Raw genomic sequence first — 26,442 nt, 5'->3', positions numbered from 1 at the left:
TCCAGGTGAAACTACTCCGAGTTGATTAAACTGACTCAAATCAGCTGTTCTGGAACCGGAAACTCAGAGTTTTCTATCTCAGAGTAGATCAACTCAGAGTTCAGGATTAGACTCAGAGTTTGTTGAACCTGCTTTGTGAAACGGACCCCTGAGCTGTTTTCAGACAGTGCAAGGGGAAATTAACGTCACATCCTCAATCACCTACTCTGCCTGCTGCAGGGGCTGCTGCATTGAAATGTCGTAGGGGGCGCTATGGAGCCAGTTTTCATCACTGACTGAATATTGGTATTTAGACGTGTTCAGGCTGGGAGTCTTATCAAACATGTAAAGTTTGGTGTAGACTCCAGCATTTACACTAAACTTATAGCAATTTCGCCTGTCATGGCGAAACATCAAAACTCAACGCCACGCCACGGCCACACGCTTCAATGCTAAGTAAATGTTTTGATAACTTTTGATCACACACTAGTGTAGATGACACACACTGATTTTGAAGTCGTTACCATGAATTCTGTAGGAGGAGTTCGTTAAAATACAAGGTATGCCAAATGGTCAAAAAAACGCGAAAAATGACCACTTTTATCAAGATGGCCGACTTCCTGTAGGACTTACGATATGGCTCCAAGAGGCTTTTTTGTGCGTCTTGACATGATACATTAGCCTCCCGAATTTCATTTTCCTAGGTTCATCTGGAAGGCGGGGCTACAATTTTGAAATTTTCAAGGGGGCGCTGTTGAGCCATATTGTCACGTCTATGCAAATGACCTATCCAGGATTTTAGCTGGTGTCGCTCCAGACATGTGTGCCAAGTTTCGTGACTGTAGACCCATCCCTTATCCCTAAAATACAGCATCGTATTTCATGGCGAAGGATGTGTCGCCATGGCAACGGCGTTTGGTCATGGGTCATGACCTACCCAATGTAGCATCACCAAGGTCTTACATCTTAGCTGAGTCAATTTCAGATGCATCGGCCAAATTTCCTAGGAGTAATACAACAAAGAACGACGCATGATACTTCCTGTTGCCAGTAGGTGGCGCTATGACTCTCACTAAATATGGGCCTGACAATGTGTTCAGACCGGGACTCTTAACAAGCATATGAAATTTGGAAAAGATCAGACCATGTGGAGTCAAGTTATAAGGCTTTGAAATTTCATGGCGAGACATCGAAATTCGCCGCGTCGTCATGGCAACACCTTTCCACGAAAAGTCACCAACTTCATAATATACCATCTCCAAGGTCTTTAGGCTATTCTGAGTAAATTTGAGGTGGATCCCATCACCGTGCCACCCACAGAGCGTCAAAGTGTAAAACATGTAACTTCCTGTTGCCAGTAGGTGGCGCTATGACTCATATCCAATATTGACACATGGATGTGTTCAGGACGGGACTCTTTCCAAGCACAAAAGGTTTGGGTCTCTTAGGATCGTGCATGCCGGAGTTATGGCTGTTTGAATTTTCACGGCGAAGGATCGAAATTCGCCGCCCGACCACACCCCCTCAACAATGTCGAAAACTCACCGTTTTGATAACTTTTCATCTCCCAGGTCTGTAGATGATACTGACCGAATTTCAAGTTGCTGAGGTCAAATCCCTAGGAGGAGTTCGTTAAAGTACGCGGGCTAAAAACGGCAAAATTGGCCTGAAAATCGCAACTTTGAACCAAAATGGCCGACTTCCTGTTGGATTTAGGGTATGGCTCCAAGAGACTTTTTGGTGCGTCTGGTCATGATATATAAGCACACCAAATTTCATTGTTCTACGACCATCTGTATCGTGGGGCTCGCTTTTCTTAATTTTCTAGGTGGCGCTGTCGAGCCATTTTTCCCCGCATTTTTTGCGAGACGCATAAAATCTGCGATTTTCACCAGAACTGACGCGCACGCCAATTTCGGTGAGTTTTGGTACACGTTTGTAGAAGTTATTTGAGGTCAAAGAGTCGCAATAATAATAATAATAATAAGAATAATAATAATAATAATAATAATAATAATAATAATTCCTTTGGAAACAAGAGGGCTTCGCGCTGGTCAGCGCTCGGGCCCTAATAATAATAATAATAATAATAATTCCTTTGGAAACAAGAGGGCTTCGCGCTGGTCAGCGCTCGGGCCCTAATAATTAAAGCTGCAAGCAGCGATGATCGGGCCCTCGCACCCCAGCGCATGTCGAAGTGACGCTCAGTCGAAGGGCTTTTGTCAGTGACTTGTTGTGTAAAGTTTGAGGCAGATCCAACCATGTACACTCAAGTTATATCAATTTCCTCTGTCATGGCGAAACATCAAAACTCAACGCCACGCCACGGCCAAACCATCATGATCATACACTACTCTAGATGACACACACTGATTTTGAAGTCCTTACGATGAAATCTGTAGGAGGAGTGCGTTAAAATACAAGGTATGCGAAATGGCCAAAAAAAGGCGAAAATTGACCAGTTTTTCAAGATGGCCGACTTCCTGTTCAACTTACAATAAGGCGTCAACAGACTTTTTTGTGCGTCTTGACATTATACATGTGCCCTGTGAATTTCATCTCTCTACGTTAATCTGGAAGGCGGGGCTGCAATTTTGAAATTTTAAAGGGGGCGCTGTTGAGCCATTTTGCCACGCCCATTCAAAGCGACCACATAGGATTTTAGCTGACATCACTCTAGACATGTGTGTCAAGTTTCATGACTGTAGAGCAATCCCTTCTCCCTGAAAAACAGTATGATATTTCATGGCGAAGGATGTGTCGCCATGGTAACAGCATTCAGTTTTGGGTCATGAGCTGCCAAATGTAGCATCACCAAGGTCTTGTTTATTAGCTGACTTAATTTCAGGTGCATCAGCCAAATTTCCTAGGAGTAATTAGACAAAGTACGACGCATGATACTTCCTGTTGCCAGTAGGTGGCGCTATGACTTTCGCTAAATATGAGACTGAACATGTGTTCAGATTGGGACTCTTAACAAGCATATGAAATTTGGAAAAGATCAGACCACGTGGAGTCAAGTTATAAGGCATTGAAATTTCATGGCGTCACATCGAAATTCGCCGCGTCGCCATGGCAACACCTTTCAACGAAGGGTCACCAACTTCATAATATAAGATCTCCAAGGTCTTGAGGCTATTCTCAGTCAATTTCAGCTGGATTCCATCACCGTGCTGCCCACAGGGCGTCAGAGCGTAAAACATGTAACTTCCTGTTGCCAGGAGGTGGCGCTATGACTCATATCCTGTATTGTCACATGGACCCGTTCAGGGCGGGACTCTTATGAAGCACAAAAGGTTTGGCTCTCTTAGGATCATGTATGCCGGAGTTATAGCCGTTTCATTTTTCATGGCGAAGGATCGAAATTCGCCGCCCAGCCACGCCCCCTAGGAAAGACTAATGAGAATTGTTTTAGCAACTTTTAATCTCCTATGCCTGTAGATGATACGGACCGAATTTGAAAGTCCTGGGGTCAAATCTCTAGGAGAAGTTCGTTAAAGTATGCGGGCTGGAAATGACAAAATCGGTGCAAAATTTCAACTTTGATACAAAATGGCCGACTTCCTGTTGGAGTTAGGCTATGTGTCCTTGAGACTTTTTGGTGCGTCTGGTCATGATACATATGCATACCGAATTTTGTTCTCCTACGACAATCTGTATCGAGGGGCTCAATTTTCTTGACTTTCTAGGTGGCGCTGTCGAGCCATTTTGTCCCGCTTTATTTCGAGACCCATAAAATATCGAAATTTTCGCCAGTCCTGACATCTGTGCAAATTTTCATGAGTTTTCGTGCATGTTTAGGCCCTCAAAAATGCGTTTGTTTCGGAGGAATAATAATAATAATAATAATTAAAGCTGCAAGCAGCGTTGAACGGGCCTTCGCGCCCTTGCGCACAGCGGGCCGCGGCGCAGTCAGCTGAGCTTCTGGGAACCAAGAAAACGTTTGATGATGATCAGTGTGAGAGTCTTTAGACACACAATACTAACCAGTGTCTCTCTGTGAGCCCACCCCTCTGTTCACAGACAATTATGAATTATGAAATCAAAATATTGTTAACCTTAATCAATAATTCAGGTACCAACTGTAGGATCTGCGAAGAACACAGTTAATTATTTGCTATAATTATCAATTATCAATAATAATTAATTATAACAATTAACAGAATTATTAATATGAACTAACAGATACGAAGCACCACCCCGAAACCGGGACCAATAACTGAGCAAGGTAGTCTCATAAATGGGAGTTCACCTAGAATGTTAATATCTGAGAGATAATCATTCAAGGGTGAACAAATAAGGGTTGAATTCGAGCTCTGACTCCTTCAATCAGCCACTTTTCACAATATGTTACACACAATAATGACTAAAGAACTTCTCTTTAAAGATATAACAGTGTTTATTAAACTTAGCAAAATTAACAAAGTTAACAAATGCTTCATTCAATAAATAGGCCTAGTTATTCTAAAATCTAATTCTGCCAAACAAAACACAAACAGCTTTGCACAGGGTTGGACACTTGCAGGTTGGACACTTTTGTCCGACGTTATCTGACCATCAGATGTGCAAAACGATGTCGGTGCGTGTATCTGTGCGCACGTGAGTATGGTGTTAGTCACAAGAGAGGGAGGAGGGAGAGCGATCGTGAGAGAGAGAGAAGCGGTTTCTTTTCCACAGAGAGCGCACGTATGGACGGCAGTCTGTAACGCACGTTGTCTGGTTTAAGATCGACAAATCAGTTTACTTTCTCACTCACGGCAGCACAAACACAGTAGTCCCGAGCGGGACAAACACAAAATAGTCAAGCGTGGTGAACACAACTAACAGGCAGCAAACAGGCAGCAGCGGAGCGTTAACTGCAGCATGACCGAAAGAAGCACAACCAGTTAGCCTCTGCTAGCCTCTCAGCTAACCCCGGCTCTCTGTTTAGATCCAAACGGAGCACCGAGTCCCGATTTGTTATTTAGGTTAAAGCGGAGAACAGGCAGCAGCGGAGCGTTAATTGCAGCATGACCGAAAGAAGCACAACCAGTTAGCCTCTGCTAGCCTCTCAGCTAACCCCGGCTCTCTGTTTAGATCCAAACGGAGCACCGAGTCCCGAATTGCTATTTAGGTTAAAGCGGAGAGAATCAGCGGGTCTGTCGGCCAGCTCAGTGAAGTGAAACCTGCGGAAAAAACACCGTGACCATCAAGGTAAAACAGGTCGGCGAAAACACGGCAGCTGGCTCTGAGTGGAGTGGCGGAGAGAACAGCAGAGATGACTCGGCGAAGACGCGCAGGGCAGAGCCGGTCCACGTTATCCCGAAGTAACTTCATTTCCTCTTTCTCCGGGGGAATTTGAGGACGCCGGTTGCAGCAGCGGTCTCTCTCGGGTCCAGGAATGTGTTCGGGTGAACACGGGCAAAGTCTCGTCTCGTCCGACGAGGGGAGTCTTCGATGAGGGGAAAACATGTTCGTGGGGTAGTCAAGCTAACTCACAGGGGAACAGGAGTTAACCCTAGCTCAGTGACATGGGAAAGACGTATATTTCGGGCGTGCTCGCTTATAAAGGGGTGGTGATGTCATGGCTGCGTCCTCAGGACGCTCCACTGTGCAGGAGCGTCTCCGCCAATGAGGGACCGATATTGACTGCTCCCTGCTGAGGTGTGAAAATCGCAAAGCATTCTTGGAAATGGAGTTTGCTCCACCCTCATGGCAGGTCCATTACAGTTTTAATACGGAGCTCCGGAGCTCCAGCCTTCCTGAGTTTTCCCCTCATATAGGCTATAGTTTTTCTTAATCATTACTACAATATATGATTACATATGTAATAGTCTCCTCAGCCAAGTTAGAAAAAATATGTGCATGTATGAACAACAGCAATTGGAGAAGATGACAGTCAAAAAGTAATCATGTTAAATAATCATGATCTCAATATTGAACAAAAATGATTGTGATTATAATTTTTGCCATAATCAAGCACCCCTAAAAACAGCAAATTGTGATTTACGTACACACATACACACACACAAAGTTTAAATATGTATGTGATAAATTGTAAATGTGTATGTAATGAATTGTTTTCTTTAAGAAACTCTTACTTGAACATTTTTCAGTGTGCTCCTAAAGTTATATGTATGCTCCTAATTTCTGTCATTTAGGAGCACATGTACTCCTTGAAAAAAAGTAATGATTGAACACTGCTGTCACTGCTGCAGTCCAAGGGCTTCTGTCACAGGCAGTAGATGTTTACTTTACCCATCCCCCCCCTCCCATTCTCTCTCTCTCCCTCACAGCTGCAGAGAAGATTTTAGTGTACTCTACTTGTGAAATATGCTCATAAATCCCATAACTTTGGCCAAATCCTTCATAAAAATATCATTTTTTTGTAGGAATTTTCGTCGCGAATCCATTGATACAGGTTTGAAAGTGGTGGGACTTATAGTTTAGACGCCAGATGCCCCAGTTTGGCACAAAGTCCATGCCCAGAATTTGCCTCCCCATTGGTTTACATTGTAAGGTGTAATGTCGCACTCCAACTTTCAGGGCTTACTAAATCTAAACCGTTCGAGTTATTACAAAGTTTTTAATAACTTTTGCTCAACACAGTGTGATAAGTCATGTATTAAAGTTTGAAGCCGATACCATTAACGCCCTAGGAGGAGATAGCGTTTATTCAAGGTCCAAAATTGGCAAAAATTCGTATTTTGAAATTGACATTGCAGATTTCCTGTTGGATTTAGATCAGGGGTGTCAGCGTATGATTTGTAGGTCTTGATGAGACGAATAATTGAGTTTTGGTTCGATCTCTCTACGACATTCCTACGGGCCGTGGTGGCCGTTTTAGATACATAGGTGGCGCTAGAGAGCACATTTTGGCACTTTGGGGTTTAATTTTTACATTTTATCAAATTTTTCACCATTCCTGATGTGCGTGCCAAATTTGGTGAGTTTTTGAGCATGTTTAGGGGGTCAAATTTAGAGTTAAAGTGGCATAATAATAATGAAAGAAACAAACACACGAAAAACAATAGGGTCTTCGCCCTTTGGGCTCAGGCCCTAATAATAATAATAATAATAATTAAAGCTGCAAGCAGCGTTGGACGGGCCTTCGCGCCCTTGCGCACGGCGGCGCAGTCAGCTAAGCTTCTGGGAACCAAGAAAACGTTTGGAGATGATCAGTGTGAGAGTCTTTTGACACATAATACTAACCAGTGTCTCTCTGTGAGCCCACCCCTCTGCTCACAGACAATTATGGATTATGAAATCAAAATATTATTAACCTTAATCAATAATTCAGGCACCAACTGTAGGATCTGCAAGGAACACAGTTGATTATTTGCTATAATTATCAATTATCAATAATAAATAATTATAACAAATAACAGAATTATTAATATGAACTAACAAATACGAAGCACCATCCCGAAACCGGGACCAATAACCGAACAAGGTAATCTCATAAATGGGAGTTCACCTAGAATGTTAATATCTGAGAGATAATCATTCAAGGGTGAACAAAGAACGGTTGAATTCGAGCTCTGACTCCTTCAATCAGCCACTTTTCACAATATGTTACCAATAATGACAAAAGAACTTGTCTTTAAAGATATAACAGTGTTAATGAAACTCAGCAAAATTAACAAAGTTAACAAATGCTTCATTCAATAAATAGCTATTCTAAAATCTAATTCTACCAAACAAAACACAAACAGCTTTGCACAGGGTTGGACACTTGCAGGTTGGACACTTTTGTCCGACGTTATCTGACCATCAGATGTGCAAAACGATGTCGGTGCGTGTATCTGTGCGCGCGTGAGTGTAGTGTTAGTCACAAGAGGGAGTAGGGAAAACGATCGTGAGAGAGAGAGAAGCGGTTCTTTTTCCACAGAGAGCGCAAGTACGGACAGCAGTCTGTAACGCACGTTGTCTGGTTTCAGATCGACAAATCAGTTTACTTTCTCACTCACGGCAGCACAAACACAGTAGTCCCGAGCGGGACAAACACAAAATAGTCTAGCGTGGTGAACACAACTAACAGGCAGCAAACAGGCAGCAGCGGAGCGTTAACTGCAGCATGACCGAAAGAAGCACAACCAGTTAGCCTCTGCTAGCCTCTCAGCTAACCCCGGCTCTCTGTTTAGATCCAAACGGAGCACCGAGTCCCGATTTGTTATTTAGGTTAAAGCCGAGAACATGCAGCAGCGGAGCGTTAATTGCAGCATGACCGAAAGAAGCACAACCAGTTAGCCTCTGCTAGCCTCTCAGCTAACCCCGGCTCTCTGTTTAGATCCAAACGGAGCACCGAGTCCCGATTTGTTATTTAGGTTAAAGCCGAGAACAGGCAGCAGCGGAGCGTTAATTGCAGCATGACCGAAAGAAGCACAACCAGTTAGCCTCTGCTAGCCTCTCAGCTAACCCCGGCTCTCTGTTTAGATCCAAACGGAGCACCGAGTCCCGATTTGTTATTTAGGTTAAAGCGGAGAACAGGCAGCAAACAGGCAGCAGCGGAGCGTTAACTGCAGCATGACCGAAAGAAGCACAACCAGTTAGCCTCTGCTAGCCTCTCAGCTAACCCCGGCTCTCTGTTTAGATCCAAACGGAGCACCGAGTCCCGATTTGTTATTTAGGTTAAAGCGGAGAACAGGCAGCAGCGGAGCGTTAATTGCAGCATGACCGAAAGAAGCACAACCAGTTAGCCTCTGCTAGCCTCTCAGCTAACCCCGGGTCTCTGTTTAGATCCAAACGGAGCACCGAGTCCCGAATTGCTATTTAGGTTAAAGCGGAGAGAATCAGCGGGTCTGTCGGCCAGCTGAGTGAAGTGAAACCTGCGGAAAAAACACCGTGACCATCAAGGTAAAACAGGTCGGCGAAAACACAGCAGCTGGCTCTGAGTGGAGTGGCGGAGAGAACAGCAGAGACGACTCGGCGAAGACGCGCAGGGCAGAGCCGGTCCACGTTATCCCGAAGTAACTTCATTTCCTCTTTCTCGGGGGAATTTGAGGACGCTGGTTGCAGCAGCGGTCTCTCTCGGGTCCAGGAATGTGTTCGGGTGAACACGGGAAAAGTCTCGTCTCGTCCGACGAGGGGAGTCTTCGATGAGGGGAAAACATGTTCGTAGGGTAGTCAAGCTAACTCACAGGGGAACAGGAGTTACCCCTAGCTCAGTGACATGGGAAAGACGTGTATTTCGGGCGTGCTCGCTTATAAAGGGGTGGTGATGTCATGGCTGTGCAGGAGCGTCTCCGCCAATGAGGGACCGATGTTGACTGCTCCCTGCTGAGGTGTGAAAATCGCAAAGCATCCTTGGAAATGGAGTAGATGTTTACTTACCCATCCCCCCCTCCCATTCTCTCTCTCTCCCTCACAGTTGGAAGGAAAGATTACAAAGTGATCTTGTGAAAAATCCTCATAAATCCCATAACTTTGGCCAAATCCTACATAAAAATCACATTTTTTTGTAGGAATTTTCGTCGCGAATCCATTGATACAGGTTTGAAAGTGGTGGGACTTATAGTTTAGACGCCAGATGCCCCAGTTTGGCACAAAGTCCATGCCCAGAATTTGCCTCCCCATTGGTTTACATTGTAAGGTGTAATGTCGCACTCCAACTTTCAGGGCTTACTAAATCAAAACCGTTCGAGTTATTACAAAGTTTTTAATAACTTTTGCTCAACACAGTGTGATAAGTCATGTATTAAAGTTTGAAGCCGATACCATTAACGCCCTAGGAGGAGATAGCGTTTATTCAAGGTCCAAAATTGGCAAAAAATCGTACTTTAAAATTGACATTGCAGATTTCCTGTTGGATTTAGGTCAGGGGTGTCAGCGTATGATTTGTAGGTCTTGATGAGACGAATAATTGAGTTTTGGTTCGATCTCTCTACGACATTCCTACGGGCCGTGGTGGCCGTTTTAGATACATAGGTGGCGCTAGAGAGCACATTTTGGCACTTTGGGGTTTAATTTTTACATTTTATCAAATTTTTCACCATTCCTGATGTGCGTGCCAAATTTGGTGAGTTTTTGAGCATGTTTAGGGGGTCAAATTTAGAGTTAAAGTGGCGTAATAATAAAGAATAATAATAAGAAGAAAGAAACAAACACACGAAAAACAATAGGGTCTTCGCCCTTTGGGCTCAGGCCCTAATAATTCCTTCAGTTTCAATAGGGCTTCGCACCGGTCGGTGCTCGGGCCCTAATAATAATTAAAGCTGCAAGCAGCGATGATCGGGCCCTCGCACCCCAGCGCATGTCGAAGTGACGCTCAGTCGAAGGGCTTTTGTCAGTGACTTGTTGTGTAAAGTTTGAGGCAGATCCAACCGTGTACACTCAAGTTATATCAATTTCCTCTGTCATGGCGAAACATCAAAAGTCAACGCCACGCCACGGCCAAACCATCATGATCATACACTAGTCTAGATGACACACACTGATTTTTAAGTCCTTACGATGGATTCTGTAGGAGGAGTTCTTTAAAATACAAGGTATGCGAAATGGCCAAGAAAAGGCGAAAATGTACCATTTTTTTCAAGATGGCCGACTTCCTGTTCGACTTACAATAAGGCTTCAAGAGGCTTTTTTGTGCGTGTTGACATTATACATGTGCCCTGTGAATTTCATCTTTCTACGTTAATCTGGAAGGCGGGGCTGCAATTTTGAAATTTTAAAGGGGGCGCTGTTGAGCCATTTTGCCACGCCCATTCAAAGCGACCACACAGGATTTTAGCTGACATCACTCTAGACATGTGTGTCAAGTTTCATGACTGTAGAGCAATCCCTTCTCCCTGAAAAACAGTATCATATTTCATGGCGAAGGATGTGTCGCCATGGTAATAGCATTCAGTTTTGGGTCATGAGCTGCCAAATGTAGCATCACCAAGGTCTTGTTTATTAGCTGACTTAATTTCAGGTGCATCAGCCAAATTTCCTAGGAGTAATTAGACAAAGTACGACGCATGATACTTCCTGTTGCCAGTAGGTGGCGCTATGACTTTCGCTAAATATGAGACTGAACATGTGTTCAGATTGGGACTCTTAACAAGCATATGAAATTTGGAAAAGATCAGACCACGTGGAGTCAAGTTATAAGGCATTGAAATTTCATGGCGTCACATCGAAATTCGCCGCGTCGCCATGGCAACACCTTTCAACGAAGGGTCACCAACTTCATAATATACGATCTCCAAGGTCTTGAGGCTATTCTCAGTAAATTTCAGCTGGATTCCATCACCGTGCTGCCCACAGGGCGTCAGAGCGTAAAACATGTAACTTCCTGTTGCCAGGAGGTGGCGCTATGACTCATATCCTGTATTGTCACATGGACCCGTTCAGGGCGGGACTCTTATGAAGCACAAAAGGTTTGGCTCTCTTAGGATCATGTATGCCGGAGTTATAGCCGTTTCATTTTTCATGGCAAAGGATCGAAATTCGCCGCCCAGCCACGCCCCCTAGGAAAGACTAATGAGAATTGTTTTAGCAACTTTTAATCTCCTATGCCTGTAGATGATACGGACTGAATTTGAAAGTCCTGGGGTCAAATCTCTAGGAGGAGTTCGTTAAAGTATGCGGGCTGGAAATGACAAAATCGGTGCAAAATTTCAACTTTGATACAAAATGGCCGACTTCCTGTTGGAGTTAGGCTATGTGTCCTTGAGACTTTTTGGTGCGTCTGGTCATGATACATATGCATACCGAATTTCGTTCTCCTACGACAATCTGTATCGAGGGGCTCAATTTTCTTGACTTTCTAGGTGGCGCTGTCGAGCCATTTTGTCCCGCTTTATTTCGAGACCCATAAAATATCGAAATTTTCGCCAGTCCTGACATCTGTGCAAATTTTCATGAGTTTTCGTGCATGTTTAGGCCCTCAAAAATGCGTTTGTTTCGGAGGAATAATAATAATAATAATAATTAAAGCTGCAAGCAGCGATGATCGGGCCCTCGCACCCCAGCGCATGTCGAAGTGACGCTCAGTCGAAGGGCTTTTGTCAGTGACTTGTTGTGTTAAGTTTGAGGCAGATCCAACCATGTACACTCAAGTTATATCAATTTCCTCTGTCATGGCGAAACATCAAAACTCAACGCCACGCCACGGCCAAACCATCATGATCATACACTACTCTAGATGACACACACTGATTTTGAAGTCCTTACGATGACATCTGTAGGAGGAGTGCGTTAAAATACAAGGTATGCGAAATGGCCAAAAAAAGGCGAAAATTGACCAGTTTTTCCAGATGGCCGACTTCCTGTTCGACTTACAATAAGGCGTCAACAGACTTTTTTGTGCGTCTTGACATTATACATGTGCCCTGTGAATTTCATCTCTCTACGTTAATCTGGAAGGCGGGGCTGCAATTTTGAAATTTTAAAGGGGGCGCTGTTGAGCCATTTTGCCACGCCCATTCAAAGCGACCACATAGGATTTTAGCTGACATCACTCTAGACATGTGTGTCAAGTTTCATGACTGTAGAGCAATCCCTTCTCCCTGAAAAACAGTATCATATTTCATGGCGAAGGATGTGTCGCCATGGTAACAGCATTCAGTTTTGGGTCATGAGCTGCCAAATGTAGCATCACCAAGGTCTTGTTTATTAGCTGACTTAATTTCAGGTGCATCAGCCAAATTTCCTAGGAGTAATTAGACAAAGTACGACGCATGATACTTCCTGTTGCCAGTAGGTGGCGCTATGACTTTCGCTAAATATGAGACTGAACATGTGTTCAGATTGGGACTCTTAACAAGCATATGAAATTTGGAAAAGATCAGACCACGTGGAGTCAAGTTATAAGGCATTGAAATTTCATGGCGTCACATCGAAATTCGCCGCGTCGCCATGGCAACACCTTTCAACGAAGGGTCACCAACTTCATAATATAAGATCTCCAAGGTCTTGAGGCTATTCTCAGTAAATTTCAGCTGGATTCCATCACCGTGCTGCCCACAGGGCGTCAGAGCGTAAAACATGTAACTTCCTGTTGCCAGGAGGTGGCGCTATGACTCATATCCTGTATTGTCACATGGACCCGTTCAGGGCGGGACTCTTATGAAGCACAAAAGGTTTGGCTCTCTTAGGATCATGTATGCCGGAGTTATAGCCGTTTCATTTTTCATGGCGAAGGATCGAAATTCGCCGCCCAGCCACGCCCCCTAGGAAAGACTAATGAGAATTGTTTTAATAACTTTTAATCTCCTATGCCTGTAGATAATACGGACCGAATTTGAAAGTCCTGGGGTCAAATCTCTAGGAGGAGTTCGTTAAAGTATGCGGGCTGGAAATGACAAAATCGGTGCAAAATTTCAACTTTGATACAAAATGGCCGACTTCCTGTTGGAGTTAGGCTATGTGTCCTTGGGACTTTTTGGTGCGTCTGGTCATGATACATATGCATACCGAATTTCGTTCTCCTACGACAATCTGTATCGAGGGGATCAATTCTAGGTGGCGCTGTCGAGCCATTTTGTCCCGCTTTATTTCGAGACCCATAAAATATCGAAATTTTCGCCAGTCCTGACATCTGTGCAAATTTTCATGAGTTTTCGTGCATGTTTAGGCCCTCAAAAATGCGTTTGTTTCGGAGGAATAATAATAATAACTCCTTCAGTTTCAATAGGGCTTCGCACCGGTCGGTGCTCGGGCCCTAATAATTAAAGCTGCAAGCAGCGTTGAACGGGCCTTCGCGCCCTTGCGCACAGCGGGCCGCGGCGCAGTCAGTTGAGCTTGTGGGAACCAAGAAAACGTTTGGAGATGATCAGTGTGAGAGTCTTTTTACACACAATACTAACCAGTGTCTCTCTGTGAGCCCACCCCTCCGTTCACAGACAATTATGAATTATGACATCAAAATATTGTTAACCTTAATCAGTAATTCAGGTACCAACTGTAGGAATCTGCGAAGAACACAGTTAATTATTTGCTATAATTATCAATTATCAATAATAATTAATTATAACAATTAACAGAATTATTAATATGAACTAACAGATACGAAGCACCACCCCGAAACCGGGGCCAATAACCGAGCAAGGTAGTCTCATAAATGGGAGTTCACCTAGAATGTTAATATCTGAGAGATAATCAGTCAAGGGTGAACAAAGAAGGGTTGAATTCGAGCTCTGACTCCTTCAATCAGCCACTTTTCACAATATGTTACCAATAATGACTAAAGAACTTCTCTTTAAAGATATAACAGTGTTTATGAAACTTAGCAAAATTAACAAAGTTAACAAATGCTTCATTCAATAAATAGCTATTCTAAAATCTAATTCTACCAAACAAAACACAAACAGCTTTGCACAGGGTTGGACACTTGCAGGTTGGACACTTTTGTCCGACGTTATCTGACCATCAGATGTGCAAAACGATGTCGGTGCGTGTATCTGTGCGCGCGTGAGTATGGTGTTAGTCACAAGAGAGGGAGGAGGGAGAGCGATCGTGAGAGAGAGAGAAGCGGTTCTTTTTCCACAGAGAGCGCACGTACGGACAGCAGTCTGTAACGCACGTTGTCTGGTTTAAGATCGACAAATCAGTTTACTTTCTCACTCACGGCAGCACAAACACAGTAGTCCCGAGCGGGACAAACACAAAATAGTCAAGCGTGGTGAACACAACTAACAGGCAGCAAACAGGCAGCAGCGGAGCGTTAACTGCAGCATGACCGAAAGAAGCACAACCAGTTAGCCTCTGCTAGCCTCTCAGCTAACCCCGGCTCTCTGTTTAGATCCAAACGGAGCACCGAGTCCCGAATTGCTATTTAGGTTAAAGCGGAGAGAATCAGCGGGTCTGTCGGCCAGCTGAGTGAAGTGAAACCTGCGGAAAAAACACCGTGACCATCAAGGTAAAACAGGTCGGCGAAAACACGGCAGCTGGTTCTGAGTGGAGTGGCGGAGAGAACAGCAGAGATGACTCGGCGAAGACGCGCAGGGCAGAGCCGGTCCACGTTATCCCGAAGTAACTTCATTTCCTCTTTCTCGGGGGAATTTGAGGACGCTGGTTGCAGCAGCGGTCTCTCTCGGGTCCAGGAATGTGTTCGGGTGAACACGGGCAAAGTCTCGTCTCGTCCGACGAGGGGAATCTTCGATGAGGGGAAAACATGTTCGTGGGGTAGTCAAGCTAACTCACAGGGGAACAGGAGTTACCCCTAGCTCAGTGACATGGGAAAGACGTGTAGTTTGGGCGTGCTCGCTTATAAAGGGGTGGTGATGTCATGGCTGCGTCCTCAGGACGCTCCGCTGTGCAGGAGCGTCTCCGCCAATGAGGGACCGATGTTGACTGCTCCCTGCTGAAGTGTGAAAATCGCAAAGCATCCTTGGAAATGGAGTTTGCTCCACCCTCATGGCAGGTCCATTACAGTTTTAATACGGAGCTCCGGAACTCCAGCCTTCCTGAGTTTTTCCCTCATATAGGCTATAGTTTTTCTTAATCATTACTACAATATATGATTACATATGTAATAGTCTCCTCCGCCAAGTTAGAAAAAATATGTGCATGTATGAACAACAGCAATTGGAGAAGATGACAGTCAAAAAGTAATCATGTTAAATAATCATGATCTCAATATTGAACAAAAATGATTGTGATTATAATTTTTGCCATAATCAAGCACCCCTAAAAACAGCAAATTGTGATTTACATACACACACACACACACACACACACACACACAGAGTTTAAATATGTATGTGATCAATTGTAAATATGTATGTAATGAATTGTTTTCTTTAAGAAACTCTTACTTGAACATTTTTCAGTGTGCTCCTAAAGTTATATGTATGCTCCTAATTTCTGTCGTTTAGGAGCACATGTACTCCTTGAAAAAAAGTAAGGATTGAACACTGCTGTCAGATATGTAGAAGCATTAAGTAACTGGAGTGTGGTGCAGTCCAAGGGCTTCTGTCACAGGCAGTAGATGTTTACTTTACCCATCCCCCCCCTCCCATTCTCTCTCTCTCCCTCACAGTTGAAAGGAAAGATTTCAAAGTGATCTTCTTGTGAAAAATCCTCATAAATCCCATAACTTTGGCCAAATCCTACATAAAAATATCATTTTTTTGTAGGAATTTTCGTCGCGAATCCATTGATACAGGTTTGAAAGTGGTCGGACTTATAGTTTAGACGCCAGATGCCCCAGTTTGGCACAAAGGCCATGCCCAGAATTTGCCTCCCCATTGGTTTACATTGTAAGGTGTAATGTCGCACTCCAACTTTCAGGGCTTACTAAATCTAAACCGTTCGAGTTATTACAAAGTTTTTAATAACTTTTGCTCAACACAGTGTGATAAGTCATGTATTAAAGTTTGAGGCCGATACCATTAACGCCCTAGGAGGAGATAGCGTTTATTCAAGGTCCAAAATTGGCAAAAAATCATACTTTGAAATGGACATTGCAGATTTCCTGTTGGATTTAGGTCAGGGGTGTCAGCGTATGATTTGTAGGTCTTGATGAGACGAATAATTGAGTTTTGGTTCGATCTCTCTACGACATTCCTACGGGCCGTGGCGGGCGTTTTAGATACATAGGTGGCGCTAGAGAGCACATTTTGGCACTTTGGGGTTTAATTTTTACATTTTATCAAATTTTTCACCATTCCTGATGTGCGTGCCAAATTTGGTGAGTTTTTGAGCATGTTTAGGGGGTCACATTTAGAGTTAAAGTGGCGTAATAATAAAGAAAGAAACAAACACACGAAAAACAATAGGGTCTTCGCCCTTTGGGCTCAGGCCCTAATTAAAGCTGCAAGCAGCGTTGAACGGGCCTTCGCGCCCATGCGCACATCGGCCGCGGCGCAGTCAGCTGAGCTTCTGGGAACCAAGAAAACGTTTGGAGATGATCAGTGTGAGAGTCTTTTGACACACAATACTAACCACTTTCTCTCTGTGAGCGCACCCCTCTGTTTATCACAGGTAATTATAGATTATGAAATCAAAATATTGTTAACCTTAATCAATAATTCAGGCACCAACTGTAGGATCTGCAAGGAACACAGTTGATTATTTGCTATAATTATCAATTATCAATAATAAATAATTATAACAATTAACAGAATTATTAATATGAACTAACAAATACGAAGCACCATCCCGAAACCGGGACTAATAACCGAACAGGGTAATCTCATAAATGGGAGTTCACCTAGAATGTTAATATCTGAGAGATATCAACATTCAAGGGTAAAAAGAACGGTTAAATTCGAGCTCTGACTCCTTCAATCAGCCACTTTTCACAATATGTTACCAATAATGACAAAAGAACTTCTCTTTAAAGATATAACAGTGTTTATGAAACTTAGCAAAATTAACAAAGTGAACAAATGCTTCATTCAATAAATAGCTATTCTAAAATCTAATTCTACCAAACAAAACACAAACAGCTTTGCACAGGGTTGGACACTTGCAGGGGAATGCGTGTATGTATGTATGTATGTATATATGTATGTGTGTGTGTGTGTGTGTGTGTGTTAGTAGCAAGAGAGGAAGGAGGGAAAGCGATCGTGAGAGGGAGAGAAGCGGCTCTTTTGTCCACAGAGAGCGCACGTACGGACGGCAGTCTGTAACGTACGTTGTCTGGTTTCAGATCGACAAAGCAGTTACTTTCTCACTCACGGCGGCAGAAAGACAGCAGTAGTCCCGAGCGGGACAAACACAAAATAGTCTAGCGTAGTGAACATAACTAACAGGCAGCAAACTTAAAATACTACTCAGAGTAAAGCAGAGAAAAATGGACTCGGCGGTCCGTCAACTCACACAACAAGAACAATAGCAATAAAGCTAAAAAGGCTAAATGCTAAACAACAGCAACTGATGCTGAAAAGAACACACAACTAACACTGCCTATGCCCAGACTTATGCCTCTTACTTGGTCGCTTCAGAAAGTGCGCAGGTTGTGTGTGTGTGTGTAGTCCGTCTTAATGTCCATCTTTGTTCTTGGCTCGGAGGCAGACGGTGCCGTTCTCGCACGTCGGCGGAAACACGGCAGCTGGCTCTGAGTGGAGTGGCGGAGAGAACAGCAGAGACGACTCGGCGAAGACGCGCAGGGCAGAGCCGGTCCACGTTATCCCGAAGTAACTTCATTTCCTCTTTCTCGGGGGAATTTGAGGACGCTGGTTGCAGCAGCGGTCTCTCTCGGCTCCAGGAATGTGTTCGGGTGAACACGGGCAAAGTCTCGTCTCGTCCGACGAGGGGAGTCTTCGATGAGGGGAAAACATGTTCGTGGGGTAGTCAAGCTAACTCACAGGGGAACAGGAGTTACCCCTAGCTCAGTGACATGGGAAAGACGTGTATTTCGGGCGTGCTCGCTTATAAAGGGGTGGTGATGTCATGGCTGTGCAGGAGCGTCTCCGCCAATGAGGGACCGATGTTGACTGCTCCCTGCTGAGGTGTGAAAATCGCAAAGCATCCTTGGAAATGGAGTAGATGTTTACTTTACCCATCCCCCCCCTCCCATTCTCTCTCTCTCCCTCACAGTTGGAAGGAAAGATTTCAAACTGATCTTCTTGTGAAAAATCCTCATAAATCCCATAACTTTGGCCAAATCCTACATAAAAATATCATTTTTTTGTAGGAATTTTCGTCGCAAATACATTGATACAGGTTTGAAAGTGGTGGGACTTATAGTTTAGACGCCAGATGCCCCAGTTTGGCACAAAGTCCATGCCCAGAATTTGCCTCCCCATTGGTTTACATTGTAAGGTGTAATGTCGCACTCCAACTTTCAGGGCTTACTAAATCTAAACCGTTCGAGTTATTACAAAGTTTTTAATAACTTTTGCTCAACACAGTGTTATAAGTCATGTATTAAAGTTTGAAGCCGATACCATTAACGCCCTAGGAGGAGATAGCGTTTATTCAAGGTCCAAAATTGGCAAAAAATGGTATTTTGAAATTGACATTGCAGATTTCCTGTTGGATTTAGGTCAGGGGTGTCAGCGTATGATTTGTAGGTCTTGATGAGACGAATAATTGAGTTTTGGTTCGATCTCTCTACGACATTCCTACGGGCCGTGGTGGCCGTTTTAGATACATAGGTGGCGCTAGAGAGCACATTTTGGCACTTTGGGGTTTAATTTTTACATTTTATCAAATTTTTCACCAGACCTGATGTGCCTGCCAAATTTGGTGAGTTTTTGAGCATGTTTAGGGGGTCAAATTTAGAGTTAAAGTGGCGTAATAATAATGAAAGAAACAAACACACGAAAAACAATAGGGTCTTCGCCCTTTGGGCTCAGGCCCTAATAATAATAATAATAATAACTCCTTCAGTTTCAATAGGGCTTCGCACCGGTCGGTGCTCGGGCCCTAATAATTCCTTCAGTTTCAATAGGGCTTCGCACCGGTCGGTGCTCGGGCCCTAATTAAAGCTGCAAGCAGCGATGATCGGGCCCTCGCACCCCAGCGCATGTCGAAGTGACGCTCAGTCGAAGGGCTTTTGTCAGTGACTTGTTGTGTTAAGTTTGAGGCAGATCCAACCATGTACACTCAAGTTATATCAATTTCCTCTGTCATGGCGAAACATCAAAACTCAACGCCACGCCACGGCCAAACCATCATGATCATACACTACTCTAGATGACACACACTGATTTTGAAGTCCTTACGATGAAATCTGTAGGAAGAGTGCGTTAAAATACAAGGTATGCGAAATGGCCAAAAAAAGGCGAAAATTGACCAGTTTTTCAAGATGGCCGACTTCCTGTTCGACTTACAATAAGGCTTCAAGAGGCTTTTTTGTGCGTGTTGACATTATACATGTGCCCTGTGAATTTCATCTTTCTACGTTAATCTGGAAGGCGGGGCTGCAATTTTGAAATTTTAAAGGGGGCGCTGTTGAGCCATTTTGCCACGCCCATTCAAAGCGACCACATAGGATTTTAGCTGACATCACTCTAGACATGTGTGTCAAGTTTCATGACTGTAGAGCAATCCCTTCTCCCTGAAAAACAGTATCATATTTCATGGCGAAGGATGTGTCGCCATGGTAACAGCATTCAGTTTTGGGTCATGAGCTGCCAAATGTAGCATCACCAAGGTCTTGTTTATTAGCTGACTTAATTTCAGGTGCATCAGCCCAATTTCCTAGGAGTAATTAGACAAAGTACGACGCATGATACTTCCTGTTGCCAGTAGGTGGCGCTATGACTTTCGCTAAATATGAGACTGAACATGTGTTCAGATTGGGACTCTTAACAAGCATATGAAATTTGGAAAAGATCAGACCACGTGGAGTCAAGTTATAAGGCATTGAAATTTCATGGCGTCACATCGAAATTCGCCGCGTCGCCATGGCAACACCTTTCAACGAAGGGTCACCAACTTCATAATATAAGATCTCCAAGGTCTTGAGGCTATTCTCAGTAAATTTCAGCTGGATTCCATCACCGTGCTGCCCACAGGGCGTCAGAGCGTAAAACATGTAACTTCCTGTTGCCAGTAGGTGGCACTATGACTCAGATCCTGTATTGTCACATGGACCCGTTCAGGGCGGGACTCTTATGAAGCACAAAAGGTTTGGCTCTCTTAGGATCATGTATGCCGGAGTTATAGCCGTTTCATTTTTCATGGCGAAGGATCGAAATTCGCCGCCCAGCCACGCCCCCTAAGAAAGACTAATGAGAATTGTTTTAGCAACTTTTAATCTCCTATGCCTGTAGATGATACGGACCGAATTTGAAAGTCCTGGGGTCAAATCTCTAGGAGGAGTTAGTTAAAGTATGCGGGCTGGAAATGACAAAATCGGTGCAAAATTTCAACTTTGATACAAAATGGCCGACTTCCTGTTGGAGTTAGGCTATGTGTCCTTGAGACTTTTTGGTGCGTCTGGTCATGATACATATGCATACCGAATTTCGTTCTCCTACGACAATCTGTATCGAGGGGCTCAATTTTCTTGACTTTCTAGGTGGCGCTGTCAAGCCATTTTGTCCCGCTTTATTTCGAGACCCATAAAATATCGAAATTTTCGCCAGTCCTGACATCTGTGCAAATTTTCATGAGTTTTCGTGCATGTTTAGGCCCTCAAAAATGCGTTTGTTTCGGAGGAATAATAATAATAATAATAATTCCTTCAGTTTCAATAGGGCTTCGCACCGGTCGGTGCTCGGGCCCTAATAATAATAATAATAATTAAAGCTGCAAGCAGCGATGATCGGGCCCTCGCACCCCAGCGCATGTCGAAGTGACGCTCAGTTGAAGGGCTTTTGTCAGTGACTTGTTGTGTAAAGTTTGAGGCAGATCCAACCATGTACACTCAAGTTATATCAATTTCCTCTGTCATGGCGAAACATCAAAACTCAACGCCACGCCACGGCCAAACCATCATGATCATACACTAGTCTAGATGACACACACTGATTTTTAAGTCCTTACGATGGATTCTGTAGGAGGAGTTCTTTAAAATACAAGGTATGCGAAATGGCCAAGAAAAGGCGAAAATGTACCATTTTTTTCAAGATGGCCGACTTCCTGTTCGACTTACAATAAGGCTTCAAGAGGCTTTTTTGTGCGTGTTGACATTATACATGTGCCCTGTGAATTTCATCTTTCTACGTTAATCTGGAAGGCGGGGCAGCAATTTTGAAATTTTAAAGGGGGCGCTGTTGAGCCATTTTGCCACGCCCATTCAAAGCGACCACATAGGATTTTAGCTGACATCACTCTAGACATGTGTGTCAAGTTTTATGACTGTAGAGCAATCCCTTCTCCCTGTAAAACAGTATCATATTTCATGGCGAAGGATGTGTCGCCATGGTAACAGCATTCAGTTTTGGGTCATGAGCTGCCAAATGTAGCATCACCAAGGTCTTGTTTATTAGCTGACTTAATTTCAGGTGCATCAGCCAAATTTCCTAGGAGTAATTAGACAAAGTACGACGCATGATACTTCCTGTTGCCAGTAGGTGGCACTATGACTTTCGCTAAATATGAGACTGAACATGTGTTCAGATCGGGACTCTTAACAAGCATATGAAATTTGGAAAAGATCAGACCACGTGGAGTCAAGTTATAAGGCATTGAAATTTCATGGCGTCACATCGAAATTCGCCGCGTCGCCATGGCAACACCTTTCAACGAAGGGTCACCAACTTCATAATATAAGATCTCCAAGGTCTTGAGGCTATTCTCAGTAAATTTCAGCTGGATTCGATCACCGTGCTGCCCACAGGGTGTCAGAGCGTAAAACATGTAACTTCCTGTTGCCAGGAGGTGGCGCTATGACTCATATCCTGTATTGTCACATGGACCCGTTCAGGGCGGGACTCTTATGAAGCACAAAAGGTTTGGCTCTCTTAGGATCATGTATGCCGGAGTTATAGCCGTTTCATTTTTCATGGCGAAGGATCGAAATTCGCCGCCCAGCCACGCCCCCTAGGAAAGACTAATGAGAATTGTTTTAGCAACTTTTAATCTCCTATGCCTGTAGATGATACGGACCGAATTTGAAAGTCCTGGGGTCAAATCTCTAGGAGGAGTTCGTTAAAGTATGCGGGCTGGAAATGACAAAATCGGTGCAAAATTTCAACTTTGATACAAAATGGCCGACTTCCTGTTGGAGTTAGGCTATGTGTCCTTGAGACTTTTTGGTGCGTCTGGTCATGATACATATGCATACCGAATTTCGTTCTCCTACGACAATCTGTATCGAGGGGCTCAATTTTCTTGACTTTCTAGGTGGCGCTGTCGAGCCATTTTGTCCCGCTTTATTTCGAGACCCATAAAATATCGAAATTTTCGCCAGTCCTGACATCTGTGCAAATTTTCATGAGTTTTCGTGCATGTTTAGGCCCTCAAAAATGCGTTTGTTTCGGAGGAATAATAATAATAATAATAATTCCTTCAGTTTCAATAGGGCTTCGCACCGGTAGGTGCTCGGGCCCTAATAATAATAATAACTCCTTCAGTTTCAATAGGGCTTCGCACCGGTCGGTGCTCAGGCCCTAATAATAGTAATAACTCCTTCAGTTTCAATAGGGCTTCGCACCGGTCGGTGCTCGGGCCCTAATAATTCCTTCAGTTTCAATAGGGCTTCGCACCGGTCGGTGCTCGGGCCCTAATAATTCCTTCAGTTTCAATAGGGCTTCGCACCGGTCGGTGCTCGGGCCCTAATAACTCCTTCAGTTTCAATAGGGCTTCGCACCGGTCGGTGCTCGGGCCCTAATAATAATAATAATTCCTTCAGTTTCAATAGGGCTTCGCACCGGTCGGTGCTCGGGCCCTAATTAAAGCTGCGAGCAGCGTTGAACGGGCCTTCGCGCCCTTGCGCACGTCGGGCCGCGGCGCAGTCAGTTGAGCTTGTGGGAACCAAGAAAACGTTTGGAGATGATCAGTGTGAGAGTCTTTTTACACACAATACTAACCAGTGTCTCTCTGTGAGCCCACCCCTCTGTTCACAGACAATTATGAATTATGAAATCAAAATATTGTTAACCTTAATCAATAATTCAGGTACCAACTGTAGGATCTGCGAAGAACACAGTTCATTATTTGCTATAATTATCAATTATCAATAATAATTAATTATAACAATTAACAGAATTATTAATATGAACTAACAGATACGAAGCACCACCCCGAAACCAGGACCAATAACCGAGCAAGGTAGTCTCGTAAATGGGAGTTCACCTAGAATGTTCATATCTGAGAGATAATCATTCAAGGGTGAACAAAGAAGGGTTGAATTCGAGCTCTGACTCCTTCAATCAGCCACTTTTCACAATATGTTACCAATAATGACTAAAGAACTTCTCTTTAAAGATATAACAGTGTTTTTTAAACTTAGCAAAATTAACAAAGTTAACAAATGCTTCATTCAATAAATAGCTATTCTAAAATCTAATTCTACCAAACAAAACACAAACAGCTTTGCACGGGGTTGGACACTTGCAGGTTGGACACTTTTGTCCCACGTTATCTGACCATCAGATGTGCAAAACGATGTCAGTGCGTGTATCTGTGCTCGCATGAGTATGGTGTTAGTCACAAGAGAGGGAGGAGGGAAAGCGATCGTGAGAGAGAGAGAAGCGGTTCTTTTTCCACAGAGAGCGCACATATGGACGGCAGTCTGTAACGCACGTTGTCTGGTTTAAGATCGACAAATCAGTTTACTTTCTCACTCACGGCAGCACAAACACAGTAGTCCCGAGCGGGACAAACACAAAATAGTCTAGCGTGGTGAACACAACTAACAGGCAGCAAACAGGCAGCAGCGGAGCGTTAACTGCAGCATGACCGAAAGAAGCACAACCAGTTCGCCTCTGCTAGCCTCGCAGCTAACCCCGGCTCTCTGTTTAGATCCAAACGGAGCACCGAGTCCCGATTTGTTATTTAGGTTAAAGCAGAGAACAGGCAGCAAACAGGGAGCAGCGGAGCGTTAACTGCAGCATGACCGAAAGAAGCACAACGCGTTCGCCTCTGCTAGCCTCTCAGCTAACCCCGGCTCTCTGTTTAGATCCAAACGGAGCACCGAGTCCCGATTTGTTATTTAGGTTAAAGCGGAGAGAATCAGCGGGTCTGTCGGCCAGCTGAGTGAAGTGAAACCTGCGGAAAAAACACCGTGACCATCACGGTAAAACAGTCCGTAGAGAACTACCGTGTTCAGCTGCACAGATAGGAAATCCCTCGGCTGACAGGATGTACCACTCTGTGAGGAAAAATATTTTACCCTCCCCTTTCTGGTTGGCAACAACGGTTGGCAACCAGCACATTGGGTGCATTACTGCCACCCTCTTCCTGAGTTTTTCCCTCATATCAGCTATAGTCTTTCTTGATCATTAGTACAATATATTATCACATGTAAAATAGTCCCCTCAGCCAAGTCAGAAAAAATATGTGCATGTATGAACAACAGCAATTGGAGAAGATGACAAGCAAAAAGTAATCATGTTAAATAATCATGATCTCAATATTGAACAAAAATGATTGTGTTTATTATTTTTGCCATAATCAAGCACCCCTAAAAACAGCAAATTGTGATTTACATACACACACACACACACACACACACACACACACACACACACACACAGAGTTTAAATATGTATGTGATCAATTGTAAATATGTATGTAATGAATTGTTTTCTTTAAGAAACTCTTACTTGAACATTTTTCAGTGTGCTCCTGAAGTTATATGTATGCTCCCAATTTTTGTCTTTTAGGAGCACATGTACTTCTTGAAAAAAAGTAAAGATTGAACACTGCTGTCACATGTGTAGAAGCACTAAGTAACTGGAGTGTGGTGCAGTCCAAGGGCTTCTGTCACAGGCAGTAGATGTTTACTTTACCCATCCCCCCCTCCCATTCTCTCTCTCTCCCTCACAGTTGGAAGGAAAGATTTCAAAGTGATCTTCTTGTGAAATATCCTCATAAATCCCATAACTTTGGCCAAATCCTACATAAAAATATCATTTTTTTGTAGGAATTTTCGTCGCGAATCCATTGATACAGGTTTGAAAGTGGTGGGACTTATAGTTTAGACGCCAGATGCCCCAGTTTGGCACAAAGTCCATGCCCAGAATTTGCCTCCCCATTGGTTTACATTGTAAGGTGTAATGTCGCACTCCAACTTTCAGGGCTTACTAAATCTAAACCGTTCGAGTTATTACAAAGTTTTTAATAACTTTTGCTCAACACAGTGTGATAAGTCATGTATTCAAGTTTGAAGCCGATACCATTAACGCCCTAGGAGGAGATAGCGTTTATTCAAGGTCCAAAATTGGCAAAAATTCGTATTTTGAAATTGACATTGCAGATTTCCTGTTGGATTTAGGTCAGGGGTGTCAGCGTATGATTTGTAGGTCTTGATGAGACGAATAATTGAGTTTTGGTTCGATCTCTCTACGACATTCCTACGGGCCGTGGTGGCCGTTTTAGATACATAGGTGGCGCTAGAGAGCACATTTTGGCACTTTGGGGTTTAATTTTTACATTTTATCAAATTTTTCACCATTCCTGATGTGCGTGCCAAATTTGGTGAGTTTTTGAGCATGTTTAGGGGGTCAAATTTAGAGTTAAAGTGGCGTAACAAGAAAGAAGAAAGAAATTAAAGCTGCAAGCAGCGTTGAACGGGCCTTCGCGCCCTTGCGCACAGCGGGCCGCGGCGCAGTCAGTTGAGCTTGTGGGAACCAAGAAAGCGTTTGGAGATGATCAGTGTGAGAGTCTTTTTACACACAATACTAACCAGTGTCTCTCTGTGAGCCCACCCCTCCGTTCACAGACAATTATGAATTATGAAATCAAAATATTGTTAACCTTAATCAGTAATTCAGGTACCAACTGTAGGAATCTGCGAAGAACACAGTTAATTATTTGCTATAATTATCAATTATCAATAATAATTAATTATAACAATTAACAGAATTATTAATATGAACTAACAGATACGAAGCACCACCCCGAAACCGGGGCCAATAACCGAGCAAGGTAGTCTCATAAATGGGAGTTCACCTAGAATGTTAATATCTGAGAGATAATCAGTCAAGGGTGAACAAA

At 43.7% G+C, this 26,442-nt stretch overlaps 1 protein-coding gene across 20 annotated transcripts in view; it reads right to left on the bottom strand.

Annotated features, from left to right (window-relative positions):
* The window catches only part of celf1 (cugbp, Elav-like family member 1), a 204,420-nt gene that overhangs the window by 71,900 nt on the left and 106,078 nt on the right, over positions 1–26,442 (bottom strand). For 2 of the 20 annotated variants that reach the window (XM_067598232.1, XM_067598241.1), the window contains exon 1: positions 17,819–18,210. The exons of 15 other annotated variants lie outside the window; for them this stretch is intronic. In XM_067598232.1, coding sequence (XP_067454333.1) covers positions 17,819–18,033 — 215 coding nt within the window. In that variant the 5' untranslated portion in view covers positions 18,034–18,210. Of the gene's footprint in view, positions 1–17,818; positions 18,214–26,442 lie in introns of those variants that run through there. 3 more of the 20 variants (XM_067598267.1, XM_067598256.1, XM_067598247.1) reach the window with 3 other exon arrangements.

Source organism: Thunnus thynnus, chromosome 1 (genome assembly GCF_963924715.1).
Source record: "Thunnus thynnus chromosome 1, fThuThy2.1, whole genome shotgun sequence".
Classification (NCBI taxonomy): domain Eukaryota; kingdom Metazoa; phylum Chordata; class Actinopteri; order Scombriformes; family Scombridae; genus Thunnus; species Thunnus thynnus.
The sequence above is the reverse complement of the archived record's forward strand: the minus strand, read 5'-3'. Positions and strand labels throughout refer to the sequence as shown.